We start from the raw sequence: 27,801 nt of genomic DNA on the forward strand, positions 1-27,801 counted from the left end.
CTTATCCCAAAGGTGGACAATAATACATTGAAAATACTAGGAGTAATAGGGTTTCCAGTTCATCCATGGGAAAGAAATAAGAAAACAAGTATCATTTTATCTGTTGCTGTTTATTATTATTATTATTATTATTATTATTATTATTATTATTATTCATGAGAGACACAGAGAGAGAGGCAGGCAGAGACACAGGCAGAGGGAGAAGCAGGCTCCATGCAGAGAGCCTGATGTGGGACTCGATCCCGGGACTATGGGATCACTCCCTGGGCTGAAGGCAGACGCCCAAACGCTGAACTGTTTTAAGTTAAAGGACTGAGGCCAAAACCATTTGTCAGTGGTTTCCTGTGACTCATCAGTACAGATCCTGGCACCCCAAAGTGCTTCAATGGCTTCAGATCATCTGGCAGCTGCCAACAGTCAAAGAATAACGCCAATTCCAGGCAGATATATTTAATTTTTCCATTAAGGGCAATATACCTGTTCTAGTCAGAATTAGTCATTCTAATATAGGCATTCTTCCCCATAATACCTTCCAGACATCTCAGGTAGGCCAACATCAGTAACCCTGGTCTAACTAGACAGGCCAGGATTCTTCCCTCAGATTCCAGTGGGGGGATGGAGTCAAGCAATTTTTCCATTCACTAAATCACATGAAATCACACCTTCTTCTTTAAATCTTATTGATATTTTCTAATTGACACCAGGTTTTAAATAGGACCAAAAGTGAAATCTTTGCCCCAGGGAAAAACTTGATTTGCCCCCATATTATAGCAACACTGCTCTCCAGAATTTTAGACAGAAGTGATTAAAAGGATAGTTGAGGTGAGCGGGGGGTTGGGGTGACTGGGTGATGGGCACTGAGGGGAGCACTTGGTGGGATGAGCACTGGGTGTTATGCTATATGTTGGCAAATTGAATTCCAATAAAAAAATTTTAAAAAAAGGATAGTTGAGACTATTAGCATCAAATTTAATTATGTGTCCCAGCGGTACAGCACCCTTTGTTCAGATATCTCTTGATATAGACTAGTAAAGAATGTTTATGTTAAAATAATTTTTATATTTCTTTTTATATTAAAAGAATGTTTATAAGAATGTTGAGGAGCAACACTTCTCAAATTGATAAGAGCTACTTTCATCATTTGGAAATCCACCACACTAATTTACATCTTCCTTTAAGAAATATGAGTAAACATCATTATTTTTGATCCTCAGTAGAAGTAAACAACATCAACTCATACATACAACAATATACTATTATACCATCAAATCATTATTTGGGGGACACCTCGGTGACTCAGCGGTTCAGGGTGTGATCCCCAGGTCCTGGGATCGAGTCCCACATCAGGCTCCCCACAGGGAACCTGCTTCTCCCTCTGCCTACGTCTCTGCCTCTCTGTGTGTCTCTCATGAATAAATAAGTACAATATTTTTTAAAAAATCATTACTTGAAAAAAAAAGTACAAATCATTACTTGGGCAGCCCGGGTGGCTTAGTGGTTTAGCGCCTGCCTTCCACCCAGGGTCTCTGGGATCAAGTCCCAAGTCAAGCTCCGTGCATGGAGCCTGCTTCTCCCTCTGCCTGTGTCTCTGCCTCTCTCTCTGTATCTCTCTCTCTCTCTCATGAATAAATAAAAATCTTTTTAAAAAATCTAAAAAAAAATCACTTTACTTGGGAAAGAAACTTCAGAGGACATCTGAGCAGAATTTCACTTGAACTTTTCTGAACAGAATGAAAATCTACATGTCTTTGAGAATTACTAATAAAGATTTTCCACCTATTCTCAAGATGAGGAAATACTTGCTTAACCCTAGTCCAAGTCTATATAATTTGTGTTCACTGGAAATAGAAAAATATATAACAATACTTCAGATTATTCATTCTTGTCTCCACCTCTAATAGCTCAGTCTCTTGAGACTTTCTCACATATCAAAATAATCATTTTCATTGTTCTAAATTCTCTAGCACTTATAAATTCAACAAAGCAATTTTGAAAGGCAGATATAGCAGTTTCCTACATATCATAAACTACTTCATACAGAACATTTAAATCAATGTATCCCAAATTCTGTAATACAACTTGTTCAAAAATCTAGTGGCCTTAGAAAAAATCCCTTGTAAAGAAGTTGATCAATTTCATATTATAAGGGATTACCCAACAGAATAGCACTAATGAATAACAACCATAGACTAAGCCAACGTAAACACTGTAAACATTAATTAGGTGACATTTGTGAAATGCTGTAAAAATGAAAAACAATATAATCTTTTGCAACTCTTATATAAGTGAATTCAGGAATTATTCTTACACCTGTCGAGCTTTAAAACACCACATTCACTTACCTGTTTGTGAGCGCCACTTGATATAATCGAAAATCTTGCATTCTTCCAACAAACTGCTCTAATCCTGCAGAGTACACACAAAATACATAATATAAAAAGTCATAGTTTTCCACGTGGTGTCTGACAAACATTCAAGTGATTCCTTTAAACCTATAAAACCTCCACTTATATCATAGCCCTACAGACGAATATCAAATTCCTACAGACGAATATATATATTTTGCTAATTCCATAGGATAATTAATAGTCATAGTTATCTCTATAGACATTGCAGATAAGTCAAAGTGAATATCTGCCCAGTCTACTTACTGGCCTAATTTGTGGGTCAAATATTTTTTTTTTACTATTTCTTTTAATTGGGGTATAGTTAAACCCCACACAATGTTAAATTAGTTCCTGGGGTACAACATAATAATTCACCAACTCTATTTGTTATACAATGTTCACCACAAGTGTAGCTCCCATCTGTCACTATAAAATGTATTATAATACCATTGATTCTATTCCCTATGCTGTACTTTTCATCCCTGTGACTTATTCATTCCATAACTCTCCAAATCAAATTTCTCCCTAGTTTATAAACCTATAAATCTATCATGTTATCAGTGCTAAATTTGATTGTCATCTACTTTCGACTGCAATTTCCAGAGCATTTGCATTGCCAAGAGGAAGACTCCCCACCTGTCCTATCATCCCCCTGTTCTGTCTCTAAGGTCCAGAGTATCACTTTGGGTCATCTCCAAACTTAGATTAATGCCTGGTCTAGAAAATCTCCAGTAAATGAGGATAAATTGAAAACCTCCTACTCATAAATTCTGAGTTATTCACATATATCAATGGCATTCTAGCTCAGTCTCAAATTCCATTATCTCCTGAGAATTCTTCTAAGACAAGCCGATTCAAAACCCATTCTGCATTGAATTAGGTGAACTTTCAAGGTGGAGGTAGATGTCAGTCTTAAACCACTTAATATTATTTTATTGATTCATTTAGCAAATATTTATTTCGGATTTAATAGCAGATAAGCCTACAAGAGTGGCAACAGAAAAAGCTAAGAAAATTACCACCTCTAAGTTTTTTTCTTGTGCTTGTAATAATGAGAAAAACTTGATTAAAATGACAAAATTCTAGCTAGAGTTTGATCATGAGAATATGAAAGGGGATGTGATGTACCTTATGGTACCAATTCAATAATTAAGTGGTTTTAAATTAAATTTAGATCAATGGCCAACTTACCAAATGACCATTTCCTCAAATGTGTTTGTTGTTAAACTATACCTTTTTTATTTTGTCTTGATAATACAGTTTTAAAGAATATTTGATCTGTCTTTGCTGTACCTCCTTGGTGGTGACATAGAAGAAACTAGGGCAGAGTTAGGATATATCTGATGAATAAAAGATGCGGAGTAGAATTAGCACACTGAATAGTCTGAGATGTTGATCTCAGAAGCAAGAGGAGATAAATGAGCAAAGAGGGTGACACTTGGCATAAAAAGTGTGTCTGTGTAAATGTGTGCGTGCATGTGTGTATATATATATATGTATTTTATGTATATTTATATTGAAGGATATTTAAGAAAGGATCAAGAATATCTCATATATATTTTTTCATAAGCATAGACATTTTCAATCAATATACTTTAAGAAAAATATATCTAAGGGCTTTTCCCTTCCACTCCTCTGTCTCAGGCTTTCATTTACACTATATCCTGAAGTCCACAGGAAAAAAGGTGGACCATGCAGCCTCATCCTCTGACTTTTCTGTAAGGGGAGTTGCCCTATCCTATCTGTCCAGAAACAGGTAGCTGAAACAAGTGCAAACTAATTATTTCTTGAAATGGTGTTATGAAGACAAAACAAAAAATACTATAAAACTTCGTAGAAGTTTTTAAATTTTCAACAGTTTGCTTTAAAATGTATAATTTAAAAAAATTAAATTTTAAAAGAAATTTAAAAACATTACAAAATTCCATTGGTGAATTGGCCATCCAGAAAACTTGATAAATTGACCTCTAAGATCTAAAGCTAAGCAAAGTAGGAAATAGCATAAGGAAGGATATGCCTTCCTTGGACATAGGAGGAAAGATGGGAAGAACAGGCATGAATACAGTTAAGTCATTGTGTGCTTTTGTACCTTTTTTGTCTGGAGAGTAGGAAAGACAAACACGAAATTACTCTTGGTAAAAATTTTCTTTCTGAGGTATAAATTTTCTTGTCTTTCTAAATGAAGTAAGCTGGATCTACCTCTTGTTTCTTTGCCTTCACGTATTCACACCCAATCCCTATCTCTTAACTCCCTAGCATCCTTTATAACCCATGTTCTAAGTCTACACCCTGAATTTAAAGTGCCCCACTAGTAAGTGCTTTATCTCAAATAACCAGAAAACACAGATCATAAAAAATAAGAGATAATCATTTGAGATTTTGAAAGGCCTAATACAAATGAAAGCAAAAATGATGAATGTTTTGATTTTGTCAAAACCAGAATCATAGCTTTAGTGTGTCAATGTGGTTTTATTCTTTTATACATTAATTCATTCAACAAGTACTTATTGAGAGCCTATAATGTGCTAAGCACTTTCATGCGTTCCAAAGATATATCAGTTAACAAAATAGGCACAAACAAAAAACTTCATTTTATGGAGCTTGCATTCAAGCATCTAGATGAACATAGTAAGTAAGCAATTTATGTAGTGAACTAGAACATATGATAAATGATATGAAAAATTGGGAAAATTAGACCAGTTTGGAAAGCACAGACTGGATTTTTAATTTGGATAGTATGTTCCAAACAGGCCTCATTGAGAATGTGGTATTGAAGGGGAAAAGGAATGAATCATGCATATATCTAGGGGCAAAATATTCCAGAGAGGAGTCAATGAGAGGACCCTTAAGGCAATATGCTTGGCATGTGAAAGGAACTGCAAGGAGCTAGCTTCCTGGAGCCGAATAAAGAGAGGAGGCTATTGGAAGATTAGGTCAGACAAGTAACTGGCTGGGGGTAATGGGGTTCAAATCATTAAAAACCTTGCAAACCTACTGTGAAGACTTTTATTTTTATTCTGAATGAAATAGAAAGTCACTGGAGGGTTTAGAGTAGAGGTGTGACATGATCTCAGGTTTATTTTAAAGTGTTAAGAATAGAATGTAAGGGAAAATGGTAGAAGTAGTGAGACCAGTTAAGCTATTGTAGCAATCCAAGTGAAAGATGATGGTAGTCAGGCCAAGGTGTAGAAGTGGAGATGTACATTTCAATGATGATAAATTAGAATTGACTTCCTATATTTTAATAATAGTTAAAGGGAGCTCTGCTGCAGACATATAATGAAACATATTTTATCACCTGTAAAATAAAGGGGCTGTGTTTTATGACCTTTAAAAACCATTTTAGTTTTAAATTTTGGAGTTTGAATATAGAACAATCACATTCTCTACTGCAGAATTCATATTTGAAGAAATTTTCCAAACAAAACGTTAGAAAAAGTTCTCTAAAGACCTAGAGTTAGAAATCATCCATTCTATGTAAGAGAACTATGATTTTGATTTCTGGGGAAAATATCATAAAATATTTCAAGAATACTGTCATAAAAATAGATTTTACTCATTTCTTTGCTAGTGGCCAGTTCTTTAACATTAGATATTCATTGGAATAAATATTTCATAAAACGATTCTTCTTTGAAAATATAGCAAAAATAGGTTTAAATAATATAAATGGATCAAAGAAATAGATATGACTCATACCAGAAATATCTCATAGTTTCCTATTCAGAAAGAGATGATGACTGAAAAATGTAGCATATCCACAATATAACAGGAGGCGCAGCAAAATTAGTTAAATGGGTAAACTGTGAGTAAATAATATAATACACAAATCAGGGTAAATACAGGTTTTCAAATAGCCTAAATAAATAAATGTCACATGAATGGGAAAGGAAAAAATATAAACTTCCTCTATTTGTGTGTAACAGGAGTGTATACTTAAAGAATCCCAGTGAATCTACATAAAAGCTATTTGAAGTAATAAAATTTAGAAATTTTATATAAGTTAAACATATAAAAATCAATTCAATTCTTATATACTAGTGCTGAAACACTGAAAATAAAATTTTAAAGTACCATTTATATTACCCACAAAATATTAATTATAAATCAAATGAAACATGCAGTGTATATAGGAAAAAATGCAAGATAATGATGAAAGAAATCACTGAAAGATGTCATTAGAAATGGCAGAATAAGGAAAACTGACAATTCTCTCTGCCATAAAAGCAATAAAAACACTAGCAAAGAGTGTCAAATCAACTTCTCTGGAAATCTAGAAGTTAAATGAAGTTTTTCAACAATTCAGGGAATAGGACAGCCCGGGGGGCTCGGCAGTTTAGTGCCACCTTCAGCCCGGGGTGTGATCCTGGAGACCCAGGATCGGGTCCCATGTTGGGCTCTCTCTGTGGAGCCTGCTTCTCCCTCTACCTGTGTCTCTACTTTTCTCTCTCTCTCTCTCTCTCTCTCTCTCTCATGAATAAGTAAATAAAATCTTCAAAAAAAATTCAGGGAGTATCTTTTTTTTAATGTCTGAATATCAGTAAGAATAGCATGTCTTTGTGGCATTTTAACTCTATTCCCATCCTTGTCTCTGCCATTCAATGGTAACCTTGGAAATAAACGCCTATTATCACAGTGAAAAGCAGCAGCCTAGCAGCCACTGAAGATATTAGAATGACACTGGAGTTCTTACAAAGCCTCAACCTCAGAAAATTGTCACCATTTAATCTGTTTGGCTGTATCTTAGAAAACCCCATGAGCAAGATTTGAACAGACTCAGAGCTTATCCTGAGACAGTCTTTTCTCTGGGGATGTTTGTTGGAAATAATCAGTGGCAACTGCTTAACATTGCAGTTGCCTGAGGCAGTGATAATATTTGGGGAAACAACAAACAAATCAAAAAAGTTAAATGGAAAAGCTGAATTATGACATATCCATAGGGGGCTTTGCAAAGCTTTGAAATATTACTGGAAATCTAGAAGCCCATGCACATTCAAACGGCTATGTGAACACCCAAGTGAGACCTGAGATGGCTCTCCTTGGCCTTCTAGTTCTGCACAAGCAGGAAGTGGTGACTAAAGAAGACAGCTGACTCCCTTACATGTTGGAGGCACACTACAAAACAAATATGAAGCTTTTAGCAAAGACTGAAAAATTTACTCATTTTAGGAATTTAAGAAATTCTCTTTTCAATCACTTAGCTGAACACTAAGTTAATTGAACAGGTATTTCAATGTCACATATGACACTAATACAAGACTTTATGTAATTCATTCAGGAAAGTCACCAAAAAGCAAGCTACAACAAATAGAAACAACAATAAACCTGGAAAATGGAAGACTGATTTCCAGATTTGCTATTTTAATTAAAATGTCCAGTTTTTAACAACAACAAAAAACAAGTGACACATGCTAAAACAACAACAAAAAGAAACTATAATTGATAGGTTGAACACAGTTGGGGGTGGGGAGGAGTAACCACAGAAACATGGCCAACTGTAACCCCATAAAGTAAACTTACTAGACAAAGACTTTAAATCAACTATTTAAAGTATGTTCAAAGAATTAAAGGAAATTATGAGAATGATGTTTCAGCAAATAGAGAATATGAGTAGGGAGAAAAATAAAAATTCACTAGAGGAATTCATCAGCAGAAACAAAGAAGTAGAAGAAAAAATTATGAACATAAAGATAGGTCGACTGAGGTTATCTAGTCTGAGAAAGGGAAAAATAAAATGCAGAAAAATAAACAGAGACTCAGAGATCTGTGGGACACCTTCAAGTGTACTAACATAAGAATAATAGGATTCCCAAAAGAAGAGTTAGAAAAAAGAGGAAAAAATTTTAAAATAATTAACCTTCCCAAATGTAATGAATACCATTAATCTACACATTTGAGAAACTCTGAAAATGGATAAATTCAAAGAGATCCACACCAGATATATCATTATCAAACTGTTGGAAAACAGAGAAAGTCATGAAAGCAGCAAAAGAGAAATGACTCCTCTGATACAAAGTATATTCAGTAAGATTAACTACATATTTTTTAATATTTATTTATTTTATTTGAGAGAAAGAGAAAACACATGGGGGTAGGGGAAGAGGAAAAGGGAGAGAAATAGGGAGAGAAGCAGACTCCTTGCTGAACACCGAGCCAAACACAAGGCTCAATCCCATGACCCTGAGATCATGACCTGAGCTGAAATCAAGAGTCCAAGCTTAAACCAACCAAGCCACCTAAGTGCCCCAAGATTAACAACATATTTTTAATAAGAAACCATTGGAGGCTAAAAGGCAGTGAGATGACCGATTTAAAACACTAAAAGAAACCATTATTGTCAACTAAATATTTTCTTTCCAGTAAACCTATTCTTCAAAAATGAAGGACATATTAAGACATCCCCAGGTAAAAAAAAAAAAAAAAAAAAAAAAGAGAGAGAGAGAGAGAGAGAATTGTGACTAGTAGACCTGCTTCATAAAAACTACTAAAGTAAGCTTTTATGCTGAAATAAAAGGACACTAGACAGTAACTCTAATGCACCTGAAGAAATGAAGAATATCTTTTTTTAATAAAGATTTTATTCATTCATTCATTCATTCATGAGAAACACAGAGAGAGGAAGAGAGAGACAGAGATAGGGGAAGCAGGCTCCATGCAAGGAACCCAATGTGGGACTTGATCCCAGGGCTCCAGGATCACTCCCTGAGCTGAAGGCAGACACTCAACCACTGAGCTACTCAGGAGTTCCAATGAAGAGTCCTTTTACAGTAACTACAAAGATAAATATAAAAGAGAAGATAAGTGCATTTTTTCATAATTATTTTTTCTTTTCTTGATTTAAAAACAAACTGCATAAAATAATAATTATAAATCTGTGTTGGGGCACCTGGGCAACTCAGTCAATTAAGTGTCTAACTCTTGATTTCAGCTCAGGTCATAGTCTCAGGATCTTGAGATGGAGCCCTACATCAGGCTCTGTGCTAAGAGTAAAGCCTGTTAAGAGTCTCTCTCTTTCTCTCCTTCTGTCTCTCTGCTTATGCTTTCTCTCTTTTAAAACAAACAAACAAAAACAAATAAATCTGTGTTAAGGGGCATCTAATACCACAATTTGAATGACAATGCAAAGGGGGAGGGAAACAAAACTAAATAGGTACAAAGTTTTTGTCTACTGTTGAAATTAAGTTAGTATTATTAGAACTAGACTGTTATAAGATGTTAAGTGTAATACCCTGGGAAACTACCAACAAGATAATGAATACAGTAAAAGAAATGACAAGGGGGTTAAAATACTACAGTCAAAAATACCGACACAAAAAAAAGCAGTAATGGAGAAACAGAGGAACAAAAAGCCATATAGAAAACAAATATCTCAACTACCTTATCAATAATTACATTAAATGTAAATGGTGTAATCATCCCCCAGATAAGTAGATATTGGGAGAATAGGGACAAAAACACAATTATGATCCAACTATACGCATTCTATGAGAGACAAACTTGAAGAAACAAATGGATTGAAAGTTAGAAGATAGAAAAAAGACATACCACATAAACTATAACCAAACACATTCTCAATAACCAATGGATTAAAGAATAAATCACACAGAAAAAACTAGAAAATACTTTAAGACAAATGAAAATAAACATATGACATATCACACTTGATGAGTTTCAGATAAAGTGATGCTTAAAGTGAAATACAGCTATAAATATCTATATTAAAGAAGAACTCAATCAAATCAAAGACCTAATATTCTGCCTTAAGAAACTATAATAAAAGAGAAAACTCCACCCAAAGCAAGCAGAAAGATTATAAAGATTAGAGTAGATATAAGAGAAATAGAAAATAGAAAAACAATAGGAAAAGCCAACAAAATCAAAAGTTTATTCTTTGAAATGATTAGCAAATCTGACAAACATTTAGCTAGACTGACCACGAAAAAAAAGGAGAGAAGAGTCTGATTACTAAAATCAAGAATGAAAGAAGGAACATTACAACTGACCTCACAGACATGAAAAGGTAATAGGTTTGTAGGTAATCCTATAAACAACTGTATGCTAAAAATTAGATAAACTAAACAAATTCCTAGAAAGGTAAAAACTACTGAAACTGACTCAAGAAGAAATAGGCAATCTGAATAGAGTGTTAAGAAGCAAAGAAAATAAATAAGTAATTAAAAAATTATCCACAAAGAAAACCCAGGATCTGATGCCCTCACTAGTGAATTCTTCTAAACATTTAAAGAAGGAATAGCATCAATCCCTCACAACCTGTTCTAAAAAGAGAAGATGAAGAAATACTTCTCAAATCATTCACAGAATGAGCTGACTCTATGATGTCATCTTATTCTGATACCAAAACCAAAAAAGACATCACAAGAAAAGAAAGTTACAAGTCAATATGTTTTATGAACAGAGGCAAAATCTACAATAGATTACTAGTAAACCAAATCCAGCACCACAAATAAAAAGATTATTTACCATAAGGCAGTGAGATTTATACCAGAGATATAAATCTAGTTCAATATATGACTATTAAATAATGCACATTATTGATAGAATAAAGGATAAAAAAAAACAACTGATCCTCTCCATAGATGCAGGAAAAGCATTTACCAAATTCCAATACTATTTCATTATATTTATCAATATCAATGTATTTAAATAATCTCTACAACAATATTATTTCATTATAAAAACAAACTACGAAAGAAGGGAACTTCCTTATCTAATAAAGGGCATTTATTAAAAGCTATAGTTAACATTACATTTAATGGTGAAAAACTCTACAGTCAGGAACAAGACACAGAGTCTTCTTTTGCCACTTGTATTCAACATTGTTCTGGACATACTAGCCAAGGCAATTAAGTAAGAAAAATAAATTTTCCAGAGTAGAAAGGAAAAAGTAAAACAAATGTGTATAAGGAGACAATTTTATAAATTATAAAAAGAGATAAAACCTAACTGCCACCTTAGGAATAAATAATACATGCTTTTATTCATAAAATAAGATATAAATAATGAAACTAAAATAAATAAACCGACCTCAAGTAATTCCTAGAAACAATTTTTGTGCAAAAATCAAGCTGAAAATATACTAAGTCATTCATTTTAACAAAAATGAAGATATTAGCCAATATTATATTACTTAAAGATACTTAAATGCATATTAGTTTGAGTCATTTGAAATAGTTAATATCTAGACATTTTTAACATACAAAAATGGCAATTTTATATGAAGCAACCTTATAATAAAAGCATAAAAACATACATGAGAATGATAAATGTAAATACAGAATAGGAAAGGAGATCTTTAAGAATCTTTAAAAATTGTTTAAATACATTTTGAAATTTCAATGTTATAAATGTCCCTTGCCTGGAAAAATCACTGATATAAAGAAAATTGGATATTTCTAAGTTATTTTAGAAAGCTAGATGCTACTATAAATGCTAAAGCCAGATAAATGGTAGTAACAACAGGTTAAGTTATAGAGACTGGATCTGCCCCTTGTGAAGCAAAAGTTTTAGAATTAGAACTGGAAGAAGAATAATAGGCATAGATGGCTTTAAATAGAGATATCTACCACACATTAAAAGAATTAAAGATAACTACTGGATATTTTTTTAGAAATAATATCTAGTATGATATCATCATAAGCATCTTCATTTTTGAAAATAACAGGACTTAAAGAATAAGCATTTTGACACTATCAATAGACTCACATATGTAAAAAAAAAAACAAACCACAAACTCTCAGTGTTTTAGAATAAAAATAAATCTGTGTCCTTTCAACAAATACTTAGATAATGACCTTTCATCATTCCTATCAAGAATTCAAATTGAAAACAAAGGCATGCATGAAGGGATCAGGTTAATTATGTGATCTCTATTTACTTCAGTGTGACACTGAAGAAAACATTATATTCAAAAACAAATCATAAGAATCTAGAACTTCAAAATATGATGGTTCTAGAATAGAGCATCGAAATAGCTTGCGCATTTATTTATTTACTTTTTTTTTAATTCTCGAAATGGTATGGGCCTCATGCCAAAAAACCTAGAATGTGTTTTCTGGTTTTGGTGTTATTGTTAATGTTGTTTTTAGGCATCAACAGCAAAGGATAAGACTGTATTTCCATTGTTTTGGAACTATAAGAAGGAAATAAAGCTCCAAATGAAACTACTACTGCAAACAAAAATTACAAAAAACCACAAGCATTCAATGTACAGTCATATACAATACAGGTATTATTATACAAATGCACAATACATGTACTATTATAAAATTTCTTGAATTAAGAAAATTTGAAAATTTACCTCCAGAATCATTATTTAAATCAGTAAAAAAGAAGTTGTTATCCTGAAGAATCAACAGATGGCCATAAAATATTTTTTTTAATTTTTTTTTTATTTATGATAGTCATACAGAGAGAGAGAGAGAGGCAGAGACATAGGCAGAGGGAGAAGCAGGCTCCATGCACCGGGAGCCCGACGTGGGATTCGATCCTGGGTCTCCAGGATCGCGCCCTGGGCCAAAGGCAGGCGCCAAACCGCTGCGCCACCCAGGGATCCCAAAATATTTAAAAGTAGTAAACAACCACCAGAAAACAGAAGCTTATGTTATGCTCATTTCATCCAATTACTTTCCTTCTCTTCAGAACCAGCTTTCTCCAATATCAACATTCAAAGCCTCCTTTTCCTTACCACTCAGTTTCATTATAAATGATCTACATTCCCTTTTCTCAATCCCTAGACCAAAAGTACCCTCTTGATAGCCACCGTAGGTGTGATATTCAGTTTTAAAACTTCTTCTCCTTAATATTTCGCTGTTTAATATTATTGAAGAACACCTTGAAATGTTCTTCACTTGTCTTCTAATATCATAACCCTTATAGACTACATCTGCACTCCTCAACTGCCTCTCTTATTTATCCCCATCCTCCAACCTTCTATCTGTAGTTCTTTTTTTTTTTTTACATTTCACTCCTTCAAGAATTTTGTCTGCTTCTAGAACTTCAAAAATAACCTCTATATGGAATATTCTTACCTCTGTATCATTAACCTCTATAAGGAATATTCTTACCTCTGTATCATTAGCCTAAATCAATCCTCAAATCCATTCTCCTGTTTCAAATGACCTTATGTCATTTCTACTTGAATGTTCCCTTTCTATCTCAAATAATCATTCCCCTAAGCTTACTCCCTATGCTCTCCCTTCTCTCATCTCCTTCCCTCCATTAACCTTTACCTCTTTTTCTTCTTCTCCCTTCCTCCTCCCCACCTCACATATGCACCCATGTACACATAAAGTTCTTTTATCCCCAATATTTCTTTTTATGATATACCTTGGACTCCTCCTTTAACTGCAGTGTCTGCTCAACTACTACTTTGCAATATTTTCCATTCTAATAAACAAAGCAAGCTCATTAGATATCACTTTTGGAACACTACCAAAGAGGTAAGGCTTACAGACAACTTAAGCTGTACCCATACATTCCACCCATTAGATCCTCCTACTTCATTCATTTATTAAGCAAACAGCAAATATTTATTGAATGCTACCATGTGACAGGCAATCTTCTAGGCTCTTACCATGTTCACATTAGTGGACAATGTAAACAAAAAAAAATCCCTGTCTTCACAGAATTTACATTCTTGAGGACAAACTATACATACACAACAAAAATAATAAGTAACTCATATAATATGTTAAAGTAGTAAGTGCATGGGGGGAATAAAAGAGCAGTATAATGAGGGCCAAAAGTGGGAAACTGGTACTTGCAATTTTAAACAGAGTAGTAGAGAAGATTTCATGCAGAAGGTGATATGTGAGCAGACCCAAATAAGAGAGGGAGTCAGCCCTGTAGATACCAGGAGGTAAAGACCTCCAAACTAAAGGAATAGTGAATACTGCAAAAACCCTAAGACAGAAGTGTGCTTCACACATTTAAGTAACAGCAACAAGGCCAGTTTGGGTAAGACAAAGGAAACTAAAGAAATGATAGTAATAGTAAAGCCAAAGAAGTAAATGCAGTCAGATCATATAGGTCTTACAGGCCATTTAAAAAAATGGTGGCTTTCAGTCTGGTGAGGTAGGAAAATAACAGAGCATTTTAAACAGAGAGGTAATGTGATCTGACTCATGTGTAATAGAACAACCCTGGCTACTCTGCTGAGAAGAAAGTGGAGGGCCAAGGTAGAAGCAGTTAAAATACTTTGCAATAATCTAGGCAAAAGCAGTAACCGTGTCCTGGACTTGGATGATTCTAGTGGAGGTGATAAGAAGGAATCAAAATCTGGACATATTTTGAAGGTAACAACAGGACTCTTCTGACACATATGTCAAATGTGAGAAGAATTGGCAAGGATGACTCTAATCTTTTGTTCTGAGTTAGGGAAAAAATGAAATTGTCCTTACCTAAGAGAGGGAGGATTATAGAAGAAACAATGTGTGGGTCAACGTGAGAGATCTAAAACATCAGAAGCCTGGTTTCAGAAAAAAAAATAAATTTGAGATATAAATTAAGCATCTAAATGGAGATTTTAGATAGCCTGATGTAGCAGTCAAGAACCTAGGAAAGAGCTGAGGGAAGGATGGAAGGTAGATTTCAATTTAGAATTTAAGCCATTTAGATGGTATTTTAAAACTGCGAATCTGGAGGTAATGCTTAAGAGAATGTATGTATATAGACTTGGGAAGAGAGCCAAGGTGTGAGGCCTGGGATACCAATATTAAGAAGTCAATTGGATAAAGAAGAAGCAGGAAGTCAAACTGAGAAGTAGCAATTAGGAATTCAGAGGCAAGCCAGGAGATAATGCAGTCTTAGATGCTTGAGTCTTAGTGATCTCAACTCATTAAATGATGTTGATGGGTCAAACAGGATAAAGATGTGAAATTAACTATTAGTTTATGATGTGAAGGTCAGTAGAGATTTGACAGGTATAGTTTATAGTGGTGAGCTAAAGCCTGACTGTAGACAGCTGAACTAGAAAAGAATTAAAGACAGATCTCATTCACAAAATCTTGAGTTTTGCTTAAAAAAGAGAAGAAACAAAACAGTGTCTGGTGGAGGAAGTGAGAGTCAAGAAAAAAAAAATAATGGAAGAATAACCACATATCTGTATGCCCTTAAAATATTCCATTAATACTAGAAAAGTTCCAAAATAGTGGCAAATATAAGAATAATCTGGAAATGTTGAGAAAATTATCTTGATAAGATCTAGATTATATGACACAGGTGAGTAAATATAGCAGTGGAATTTATAGAAGTTTTTTATGACTTATTTTAATTTCATAGTGAAGTGGAAGGTAATAGTTAAGAGTCAAAATAAGAAGTACAGTTAAGGAAAGAACAAAATGTGTACAGAGTTATCATAAGACAAGGAAAGTAAATATATAAAGGAAATACGGAATGATTCTAAGGCAGCATCAGGGGTACATATGAGATTTATGGTCATAAATGTTAGGTGAGACAAGTCATTCTGATTGGGTATATTTACAGTGGCATTGCCACAATAACACTAGTAAATAAGGAAAAAAAAAAAGGCAGAGGAGCTAAGGTGTGTGTGAGGAAGTGATTTTAATATTTGACCATGAAACTTAAACTTAGTAAGATCAAAGGAATGATGGACCCTGGAAAGTTGTTTAGGTCAATTGATTAAAGATCCCCAATGTATTGAAGGATTACTGGGTTCAGGGCAGTGGGTGCAAGCTGATAAATACTAACATATATCTGACAGAAAAAGGAAATGCAAGAAGTTTATATGATAAAATACAAAGTGATTAAAAGATTGCTTCTGGACAAAGGAAGCTCTATGAGGCACTGACATGAAAGTATGGATGTTGCTCCGTATAAGCCACATGGTTGCTAGTGAGATGCATCTCTGCATCTACTACTGCAATGCAATCTGCTACATTTGTAACAACAACAACAACAAAAATGTGAGGAATCCTCAACATCTTTCAGCTTTAAATACTGGCATATTTCATTGAAGAGAATTCAGGCAAACCAAAGAAAACAGATGTAAAATTAAAAAAGCCAGAGGTTAAGTTAGGGCCCATAAAGGCCAAAAAAACTGCAGAAAAAAGTTAAAAGTGATAACTACAAATTCAATGCCTAAATCCCACCCAAATAATCCTTGAGGCTAAGTAATGGGTAGCTTCTTTGTCCAGAGAGCCAGAGACCAGCCCTAGCTGAGAGAGCCTAGCAGACAGCAGAGGTAAAGTGGAGAGTTATACAAAGAAAGAAAAGAGCCACATATGAGATGTTACAATAATGGCTAGACTTCAACTTTGGATCAAGACCTAGAAATTTGCAAGGGACCATCACTTTGCTATCAACCCAACAACCAAAATATGCCCAATAAGCTATGAAATCATGTTTCAAGCCATTAGAAAGTAGAGGGCAGAAAGAAATCTAAATCAATTAAAGTCTACAAAGTAACAGGATTTTCACAGGAGAGATGGGACCCAGGACTGCTTGTCTCCCTAAGAGAAAGCGAGAGGTGAGAGAGTCAGCCATACTTGGCTGGATCGACAGCTTAGAATTCCAAAGAGCCCAACTACAACTGTGAGTCTGCACCCAACCTGATTCTATCCTCAAACACCTGGAACCAGTGGTGGATGACATAATATTGAAATTGTAATAAAGTCCACATTCAGATCAACTTCAAATCAGTTTCAGGCTGTTCTTCCCCAACTAATTTTCCTCCAACACACGCATTCTCTCTCTCTCTCTCTCTCTACCTGAGAAAACCAGCAGTGCTGTTTTCTCTAAAGGTAAATATTTTTCACTGTATTTCCAGACCTATATGCAAAATGTCTAGCACACAACAAAAATATTTTCAGACACATGAAGAAAATGTGGCCCATTGATTGTTTAGAGAGAAAACCATCAATAGGGGGGTGATGCAGACATGGTCCAGACACTGGAATTATCAAAAAAGGATTTGAAAATACCTAAGACAAAATTACTAAAAGATCTAGTGAAGTGGAGGCTGACAACATGTATGACTAGATGGAGGAAACTTGCACAGAGAGATAGCATCTGCAAAAAAGTAGCCAAATAGGAATGCTAGAAATGAAAATTATGATAATAAAAGTGAAGAATTTTCTACATAGGCTTAACAGCAATCTAGATAAAAAATAAAAATGATCAGTGCATTTCAAGACAGGGCAACAGATGTATGCAAAGAGAAACACCAAGACTAAAGAGTAGGGAAAACAAAAACAAATAAACAAACAAAAATGCTCTGGATCTGTGGAATGATATCCAGTGCTCTGAAATAAATGTATTTGAAGTCCAAGAGGAAAAGGAGAAAGAAGATGCAAAAAAGGAAAGAAAAGTTTAAGAGGTAATTATCAAGAACTTTCAAAAGTAATGAAAATATTATTTTACACATCCAGGAATCTGATCAAACCTCATCCGGGGTAAATGTAATAAAAACTACATATAAGCACAACTTAGTCAAAGTGTTAATATCAAAGAGAAAATCTTAAGAGCAGCAAGAGAAAAACAACATACCACATACAAGGAAACATTGAGAGGAAATCATGGCTGATTTCTCACCAGAAAAAAAATGAAGCCTAAAAGGCAGTAAGTCAAAATTCTTTAAAGTGTTGAAGAAAATAAGAATTCTACATCTAGTGAAAATATCCTTCAAAACAGAGATAAATTAAAGACATTTTCACAAAAGTTGAGTTTATTTCCCTCCAACTAAATTATGAACAATGGAAAAGGAAGCTCTTCAGGGTGAGGAAAAATAACAGCAGGTAGAACACAGGGTTTGCAGGAAACAAAGAAGCATATCAGAGAGGGCTAATCTTTAAAGAGAAAAAGATATTATTTCATGGGGTTTACCTACACAAAATATGGCACTTTCAAACATCTAGCACATCATTACTCTAAATTTAACATTTTATCCCTCCTCACCCCAGGAAAATTTTGACTCTGAGCCCAAAAATTAAATCTTGTTAATGACATCATTTAAAAATACTGAAGTTTCACAAAATCAGTAAACTTGATGCCTGAATTAACAATATTATCTTTAATATTTATGACAGTAACATTTTATACAGTACCTAACATGAACCAAGTAAATAGTATTTGTAAGTTTTACAAGTACCTTGAAAACTATGTACACACACGACAAATTAGAAAAATTAGGAAGACAAATCAGGAAATTGGATTGGGAATTAAAATTCTTTGCCAAAGTCACTTGGCTTTTAAGAAGCAGAGCTGGGATTCAGACCCAAATTTGATTCTAAATCTCATGCCTTGCTTCTTAGGCACTAATTATTACAGCAATAATAATTTGTATGTAAAATAACTAAATGTCTGGATGTCTGGTGTAGATTTCTGGTTTGTTGACCCATTTTCAATTTAGAGTGTATTATATCGCACACTCTTGCTTTTTCGTGTAATTACACATCATGACTCTATTGTCATGTCTCTACAAATAGACATATTTCCTTTCTCTTAGTTGTGCATACTTTCCCATTGTAGGTATAACCTGAAATTTGTTTAATCCACTCCCTTTTGAAATTTTTAATTCATTCCAGTTATTTGCTACTTGAATTCTGCAGTGAGCACTTCTGAGTACATATTTAGGGCCTTCACTACTTATATTCTTGAGATATATCCTGGAAGTACAATTCTTGGATGAAATAGTGTTCACATTTCTACTTTTCATAGTTTGCCAGATTATCCTAAACTCTTTCCACACTAATTTCACTTTTTTATTCCTTGCCAAACTAAATACAAAATAATAGGCATTGTTTGATTTTTAAATTCCATTTATTAGGCAGTTGTTTTCAGTATTTTCCTTTTGTGATTCTGGCCATGGCATCATGCAAATAAAACTCTTCAGTATGCCAGGATTGTAGAAACATTTGCCGTCATTTTCCTCTACTACTTCATGATTATATACTTTACTCTTAAATTTTAATTCATGGCAGTATTTATTTAATATGTTTGTAAGGCATATACTGAACTTATCATTTAATTTTTGTAACATTGTTAGCCAACTGTCCTGATTTATTGTTAGATATCTTCTCTAGGACAATCTGAAATACTGCCTAATCTTTAATCAAACTCCTCTTTACCTATATGTACCTTGTTTCTATACTACCTTTCCATTCCATTAGCCTGTCTTAATCAATGTCTATACTTTTCTATTTTTTTTAATCTAACTCCAAAAAAAAAAATTCTCCCAGAAAAACTTTATCATAATCTCAACTATAAGGAAAATGTTCGATGTTTCAATATTTTCCTCTCCTATCCTCTACACTTAGCTGAGATTACACATGTTTACCTATGGGATGCCAGCAGAAGTTAAAAGTAGCATTCAACTAAAGAATAAAAATCAAGCAGGTTACTTAAAACACAATACACAGTAGAAAACATGGAAGGGAAAGGAAGTTGGAGTTAGCTTTATTTTTTTTCATCTATAAATTAGATTTTATTTTATTATTATTTTTTGTATATATATTTTTATTGGAGTTCGAGTTGCCAACATACAGTATCACACCCAATGCTCATCCCATCAAGTGCCCCCCTCAGTGCCAGTCACCAGTCACCCCATCCCCCCATCCACCTCTCCTTGAACCCTCTTGCACTGTTGGTGGGAATGTGATCTGGTACAGCCACTCTGGAAAACTGTATAGAGGTTCCTCAAAGAGTTAAATATAGAGCTATCCTATGACCCAGCAATTGCACTGCTGGGGATTTACCCCAAAGATGCAGATGCAGTGAAAAGCCGAGACACCTGCACCTCAATGTTTATAGCAGCCATGTCAACAATAGCCAAGCTGTGGAAGGAGCCTCGGTGTCTATCGAAAGATGAATGGATAAAGAAGATGTGGTCTATACATACAATAGAGTTCGCTTTAGATGATTATTCTTTTCTTCCCTGTGTATTCACTTTCACAGATAAACAACAAATCTTTATTGATTCTTTAATATCCAATTACTTTCCTAAGAAAGTGCTTCATACTTTTAAATACATAATATAGGGAAATTAGAACTCTGTTGATAAATGAGTTCAGAAGTCGCCCTGAAAAGGTTTGATTCACACAATTTTATATTTTTAAAGCCAAAATTTGGGGGTCTGTTATAGTTTATAACCACAGTGAAATTAGAGACTTATAATTACATGCCTACTGCCATAACTCATCTAAATGTTATGCCCAACTGGAGGCATTTAAATAAACCCACTCTGGAAGAAAGTACTCGAAGAAGGAACTGACTGACACATATTGGTTGATAGAGATGGTCTAAGGTGTTTATATCTGTATATTAAAAAATCAGCCAGACCAAATCAGATTATCTCATTAGCATACCTATGTTATATTTATACATATTTCATTAATATGTATACAGAGGTCAGTGAAAAGCATCCATGTGGTCATTGATTAATTTCCTAGAGGAGGCAAAGATAAGTCCTGCAGCAATAGAAAGTGTCATTGACAGCATATTTTTCTGCATATTTCTTTTATTGGAGTTCGACTTGCCAAAATATAGTATAACACCCAGTGCTCATCCTGTCAGGCAGCATATTTTTCTGGGAAGTTATGGTAGTTAGAGATGAGACACTACCTCCCCCCCTCCACACACACACACACATACACAAAATACAGCTCTGTAGCAAGCCAACCCTCATTTGAAAAGTTGTTGCTTCCTGGGTACAGAAACAGGGAAACAACTTAAACCCAACCAGAGAAAGAGAGGAAAGACATCTTGATCTCCTATAGGCCTTCATTTGATATGCTTGGGTTTGAGGCAGTGTCTGTTCCAAAGCAGAGACAGCCGGCCGGGCACTGCATGAGAGCACCCTTAATTCAGCTCACAGTAATCTCCTGCACAATTACCTCTCCTGAATGAAACCATCTTGGATATGGACAAAAGTATGGAGGACAGTGACTTAATTTTTTGATTAAAAAAAAGGAGCAAGCGAGAGAAAGAAAATGATTTATAATAAGTCCATGGGAACATTCTGTACCTATCTCTTTTCTGATTAGAGAGGTGGCATGGAGCCTGGCTCATTAGGCAGAAGTAATGAGCCAGTCTATATGCCATCTCTAATTAGAGAAAAGATACAGTAGGTACAACTGTACCTATAAATTGATAGAATAAAGACAAAAAATTATTTTAAAATACCCTTTCTCTTGTAGCACTCTGATGCCCAAATCTTAAGGAGAAAAGTGTAATAAAAACTAATAACAAATAAAATAACATTTGAAATAAACCCTTTTCCAGTGATACATTTTCTAAACAGAAGTTAAACTATTTTTACATAGTTTAAAAACAAATAATCATACTCAGGCCACACAGTCCTTTTGAAGCATTCATTCAACATTTAGTGTACTGAAGAAGAATAAAAGCAAGTCATTTAAACCCCACAGTGCATAGCGGACTAATTTATAGCACTATCGAATACTTTGAGCAACATTTGGTGCAATAAAACACTTTTAGAAGTACTAATGGGGATTAAATATTGAAATAAGGCTCACAAGATTTAATGTTTTATTAAGAAATCCTGCATACAGAATGCTTTATAAAATTCTCCAATACACTAATTACTCAAACCCAGTTTCTAAATATATAGTTACCTTCAATTACTTCTTCACGTGAGTGTAGTTTGATCGAGAAGCATATACAAATTAGTGTTATATCTAGACATTTTGTCTTCTGATCTCTCAACAATTCTACAGAAAGATATTGTTACCTCAACTTATAAGAAAATAGATCTTAAAAGAGGTTAATAATAGTTGCCACTCACCAAACATTTACTATATGACAAGCAACATATTACACCCACATATGATCTCATATAATTCTTATTATATTCTTATGAATTATTTATTAAAACATCATTTCATAGATTTGAAGCTTGAGATTTACAAAGGATACATATATCGTCATTAAAGGCACACAACTGGATTAGATTCAAATCTAAGTTTTCTGACACCAGAGCTAGGAAATTTAACCACAGAATTTTAGAATATATTCTGAATATCAAAAAATACACATCTTTTTTTCTATAAACTAGATCATGTCTAGATAGCTCAAGCCATAGGGGAACAGAAATTGAAATTTTATGTTACCTCAAAATTAATAGCACCTATAAAAGCTACATGACAACTCCAAAGCCATGACCATTTATGCATTCATTGAAAGTATTTGAAAAAATAGAATGTTTACTGTATACAACTGACAGGATTGTGTAACTATTAGAATTAAAATTTAGCAAACTCACTGACCTTAATTAAGATCAATATAAAAATTGATGGTATTTCTGTATAACAGAAACAAAATTAAAAACGAAGTTCCAAAACAAGGCTAAGTATAATCACTCAAAAAAAGAACCAACAAACACATAGAACTAAGTCTTAAAAATGAGTGTGACTTCTGGACAGAAAATTAACAACATTACTGGGAGAAGTTAAGAGATACATTATATTCATGAATTGGAAGATCTGATATCACACCCATTGCTCATTTTCCCAAAATTGAGTTAATGACTTAAATCCCAGCAGAACTTTTGTGAAAATTGTAAAACTGCTTCTAAAATTCATATAAGAGCCAAGACAATAATGAAAGGAAAAAAGTTGGAAAATTAAATACTTCCAGATTTTAATATTTTTACAAAATTTAATATTTTACAAAATTACAATTATGAAAACTCAATATTTTGACTCAAGTATTAGCAAACAAATCATTGGAACAAAACAGAGAGGTCAGTAACAGACCCATCTTCATATATACAGGTTTATGATTTGTGACAGTTACCACTCATACAGGGTAGTGAAGAAATTATCTGTTTAATGAAAATTGTTCTATGTCAATTCAATATTCAGGTGAGAAATAAAAAATAAATCTTGACCCTTAAACCTCATAACACACCCAAAAATAAATTCAGATAAAAAACAGACCTAACTTTAGAGGTAAAATAATAACATTTCTAAATAAAATATAGAAAGAATAACTCCATGATATCAGGGTTTGAAAAGACTTGCTTAACAGGATGTGAAAAGTACTAAGTATAAAAAAAAATAGCAAATTGGACTTCAGTGAAATTAAGAACTTCTGTTGATCAAAGGTCCCATTGCATTTCGAACAACCACAATGTGCCAGATTCTGGAAAAATGCTAATACCTTTCATACATAGCCTTGTTTGATCCTTACAATGAAACTGTAATGTCATCATCATCATTTTAAATTTGGAGTAACTAAAAGAATACAAGAACACTAATTCAAAAGGAAACATGCACCCCTATGTTTAAGCAGCATTATTTACAATAGCCAATATATGAAAGCAACACAAGTGTCCATTGATCAATGAATGGATAAAGAAGATGTGATATATATAATATATATATATATATGTATATATTATATATATATATATTAGGGTGGGAATTCTATATATATATAGAGAGAGAGATGATAGATGTGAGATTATACATACATACATACATATACAACATACATATACACAAAATAGAAGACTTTTTAGCCATAAAAAAGAATGAAATCTTGCTATTTGCAATGATGTGGATGGAGCTATAGAATGCCATGCTAAGCAAAATGTATCAACCAGAAAAAGAAAAAATACCCTATTATTTCATTCATGTGGAATTTAAGAAACAAAACAAATAAGCAAAGGTAAGAAAAAAATAAGAGAGGAAGAGACAAATTAAGTAAACTCTTAATTATAGAGAACAAACTGATAGTTACCAGAGGGGAGGGCGTGGGGGGATGAGTTAAGTAGGTGATATGGATTAAGGAGTTAAGGAGCGTACTTATGATGAGCACCCAGTGATGTATGAAAGTGTTGAAGCACTGTATTGTATACCTGAAATTAATATGACGCTTTACGTTAACTAACTAGAATTAAACTAAAAACTTAAAAAATACATAAATTAAATAAATTTGAGGTTACTATATTTTAGAGTCATTGAAAAGTTGTTCCAAGTCCCATGGCTAGTGAGTGGAGATATGGGACTTGAATTCAAGCAGACCAAAGTGTGAGGTCTTAAGGAACTTTACAGACAATTGATCAAATGCATATGTAGGTACGCATATGTGTGTATATATTAGACAGAGATATAGAAACAGAAGTATATAATATTGACATATATAGTGATTTCTAGCAAATAACTGCTAATAATATTGGAATATTAGGAATAATCTAAATGCTCATCAATAGGAACTTGTTTTAAAGTTCTTGTTACAGCTACCCAATTGTGCACAATGCAGCCATTTTAAATGAGAAGGCATATTAACATGGAATATTGTCCATAACATTTGGAGGGGAAGTATTTATTTTTAGAGGGCTCAGAGAAAGCATATGTATTATAATTTCATTTTTGGAAAATTATATTTATAACCACATCTCCAGTGATATGTAACAAAATACTGGAAGGGTATAAAAAAGTTAACTGTATCTATGAAGGTAGAAAAATGTAAAATATTTCCTATTTCATAGAGTTCTGTATTGTGTCTAATAGTTCCGTTTTTAAAGTGTAGGCAGTTTACAGATAATTGTGTTAATTATTTCGAGATAATTCTAAATTTAATTTCTGTTTTTATTCAGGATGTGGTGTGTAATATCTTTGAAACCTATATGACCTGATTTCGGGGTGGGAAGATATGAACACCATAAATCCAGGTTATTATTGTTGAATATTATTTTTCAGTCCCTAATATTTTAAATTCTACTTTAAAAATCCAAACAAAAATATTGAGAAAATATAGTTTATGATATTGTTCTTATTTTGAAAATCTATCTTAATAGGTTACAGTTTAATTTTAAAGGATCCCTACTATAGCAGGTTGAATAGTGACCTCCAAAATGTATGTCCACTGGTACCTGGGACTGTGATCTTATTTGGAAATAGGGTCTTTGCATATGTAATGAAGGATCTGGAAGGAAAGCATATAGGATCCAGGTGTGCTTTATAGCTAACCACAGGGCTTCTCAAAAGAGAAGAGAAGGGAAGGGGACACAGAAGAGAAGGTCATGTGAACATGGAGGCGAAGATTGGGTCTGTGCTGCTACAAGCCACGGGACACTACGGATAGCCAGAAACCACCAGAAAAAGAGGCATACAACTGATTAGAACCTCCAGAAAAAAAATCAACATTGCCAATCCTTGATTTAAGATTTGTAGGCTCCAGAACTGTGGTAAGAGGATAAATTTCTACTTTATTAAGCTTCTACCCAGTTGCTGCTAATTTGTGGCAACAGTCCTAGAAAACAAATAAACCTAGATATTTTAATATATTATTTTTGACACTTTCTTTAGCAATAATGAAATTGGATAAAATAAAACATTCTCTGAAGCCAGAACCTTACCATTTAAACTCTGTCCTATTTGTGTAGTACCAGAGGCAAAATCTATTATTGAACCACTTAGAGTTCTTGCATCAAATGCTGTATTATCTTCCTCCAAACCATTGATGAAGAAACTGATTTTTGTCTGATGCACCTGCAAGAAATTATCACCATTATTATTTTAATTGCGTGAACTTGTATTTTATAATAACTACATTTCAGCAGTCTATTTCAAGTGAACTCCCTACTTCACTACTTTCTTCAGTTGGAAAGACTGAAAACAACTTATCTTCATGGTTCAATGATATATCTGTGTGTTTACACACCTAGATATAAACCTACATTTTATAGTTTTGTGCTGTGATATTATCTACCAGGGTATTCACAGGTTTACATAATTATTTGTCCCTTATATTTAAGCAGCTCTGACTGCATGCCTTCATAACATTTTTGAGAATATTCTGTTCCTTTAGACACTGATTTAATTTGTTATAACCATATTTGGAAATAAACAGAAATGAATACAGAAGGTAGAAATATTCAAAACTCAATATACCATAAATGTATAACACATGGATACAATTCAATTTAAGTTACTAATACAAAATACTTCTTGTAAATATTTCCTTTATGAGTGTTGGTACCATAGTTGGTGATTTTCATCTGTACTTCTCCAATATGGAATATAAAAATCTGACAATAATATTCTAGGCTAATTAATTAAACAACTTAACAACACTCTACATCAGGGATCAACAAACTTTTTCTGTAAACAGGCAGAAAATAAGTATTGTTTATCTGCAAGCCAAGTGATTTGATTTTGTGGTACAAATGGTCCAGGTCACAACTGTTCAACTCTCTTAACAGGAAAGCAGCCTAAGACAAGACATACATGAACAAGCAAGGATGTGTTCCAGTGAAATTTTATTAAAACATTTGACCAACCAGATCTGTTCCATGAGTTGTGGCTAGATGACCCCTCAATTATACTATAATTGTGGAATTATGAAGTTATGAAGTTTTGTGTGCAGTGATACCTGAATAGCCAATTCAAACTCTTATGCAGACTACTTCGTGAATGGTATCTGTACACACTCTTCAATGATTGCATATGTTTCTGAATAAACTGATCAGCTGTTGGACATCAACTTTACTCTCTACAGTCCTGTTCAAGTGCTTTTAACTTGAATGTAAAAGGAATTATTGGGCAGCCTGGGTGGCCCAGTGGTTTAGCGCCACCTTCGGCCCAGGGTGGGATCCTGGAGACCGGAGATCAAGTGCCACGTTGGGCTCTCTGCATGGATCCTGCTTCTCCTTCTTCCTGTGCCTCGGCCCCCCTCTCTCTCTCTCTCTCATGAATAAATAAAATCTTAAAAAAAAAAAAGGACTCTTTGGTGCTCTAGCAAAGGGGCTGAAAAGGCAAACAAAAAATGAGGTGGGACTGGGAATAGGGAAAAGAGAGAAAGAATGTGTGGCAGTCGAGAGGCTAGATGCTAACATTTTAATTAAAAATAAATCATGGTATTCAAAATGCTATTCTATTAAAACTTCCTCACAATAATTGATGAAAATAAATCATTCTCCAACATCTTTAGATCATTATGTGAGTGAGTGAGTGTCTCAAGAACACGGTTCAATAGCCCTCTCTCTCCAAAAAAACAAACAAACAAACAAACCAATCAACCGGTCTTGGGAGTTAACAACATAATTACTTGGTAATATTAATTCTTCCAAAAGTTACTCAATATTGCTTTTCTCCATACCATCCGATCTGCTTTTTTATTAAAACCACATACTTCTTTAAATCTACTGACCCCGTGTTATATTTGACTTAATTATAAAACAAAGCCTTGACATAAAGACCTAAGATCACACAGCAACTCCTTGTGAGCCTGCACATATACCTCTTGGCCGGGTAGTAGGGCTGCATTTTTTTTTTTTTTTGCATCCCATTTTTTACAGCCTGTTACTGTCATTTGCTGTTTGACTGTTATCATTATAAAAGATACAGGCTTTTCTACTTTGTTATTTGTAGCATTATCTCATGTTTTACAACATCTTTGTGCAACATGCAGGCA

General features: G+C 33.8%; 1 protein-coding gene across 1 annotated transcript in view; it reads right to left on the bottom strand.

Moving 5' to 3' along the window:
- The window catches only part of USH2A (usherin), a 686,658-nt gene that overhangs the window by 618,626 nt on the left and 40,231 nt on the right, over positions 1–27,801 (bottom strand). The window contains 2 exon segments of the mRNA XM_025420646.3: positions 2,343–2,406; positions 25,745–25,877. Of these exon segments, the coding sequence (XP_025276431.3) occupies positions 2,343–2,406; positions 25,745–25,877 (197 nt within the window).

The sequence above is a fragment of the Canis lupus genome, chromosome 38 (genome assembly GCF_003254725.2).
Source record: "Canis lupus dingo isolate Sandy chromosome 38, ASM325472v2, whole genome shotgun sequence".
NCBI lineage: Eukaryota > Metazoa > Chordata > Mammalia > Carnivora > Canidae > Canis > Canis lupus.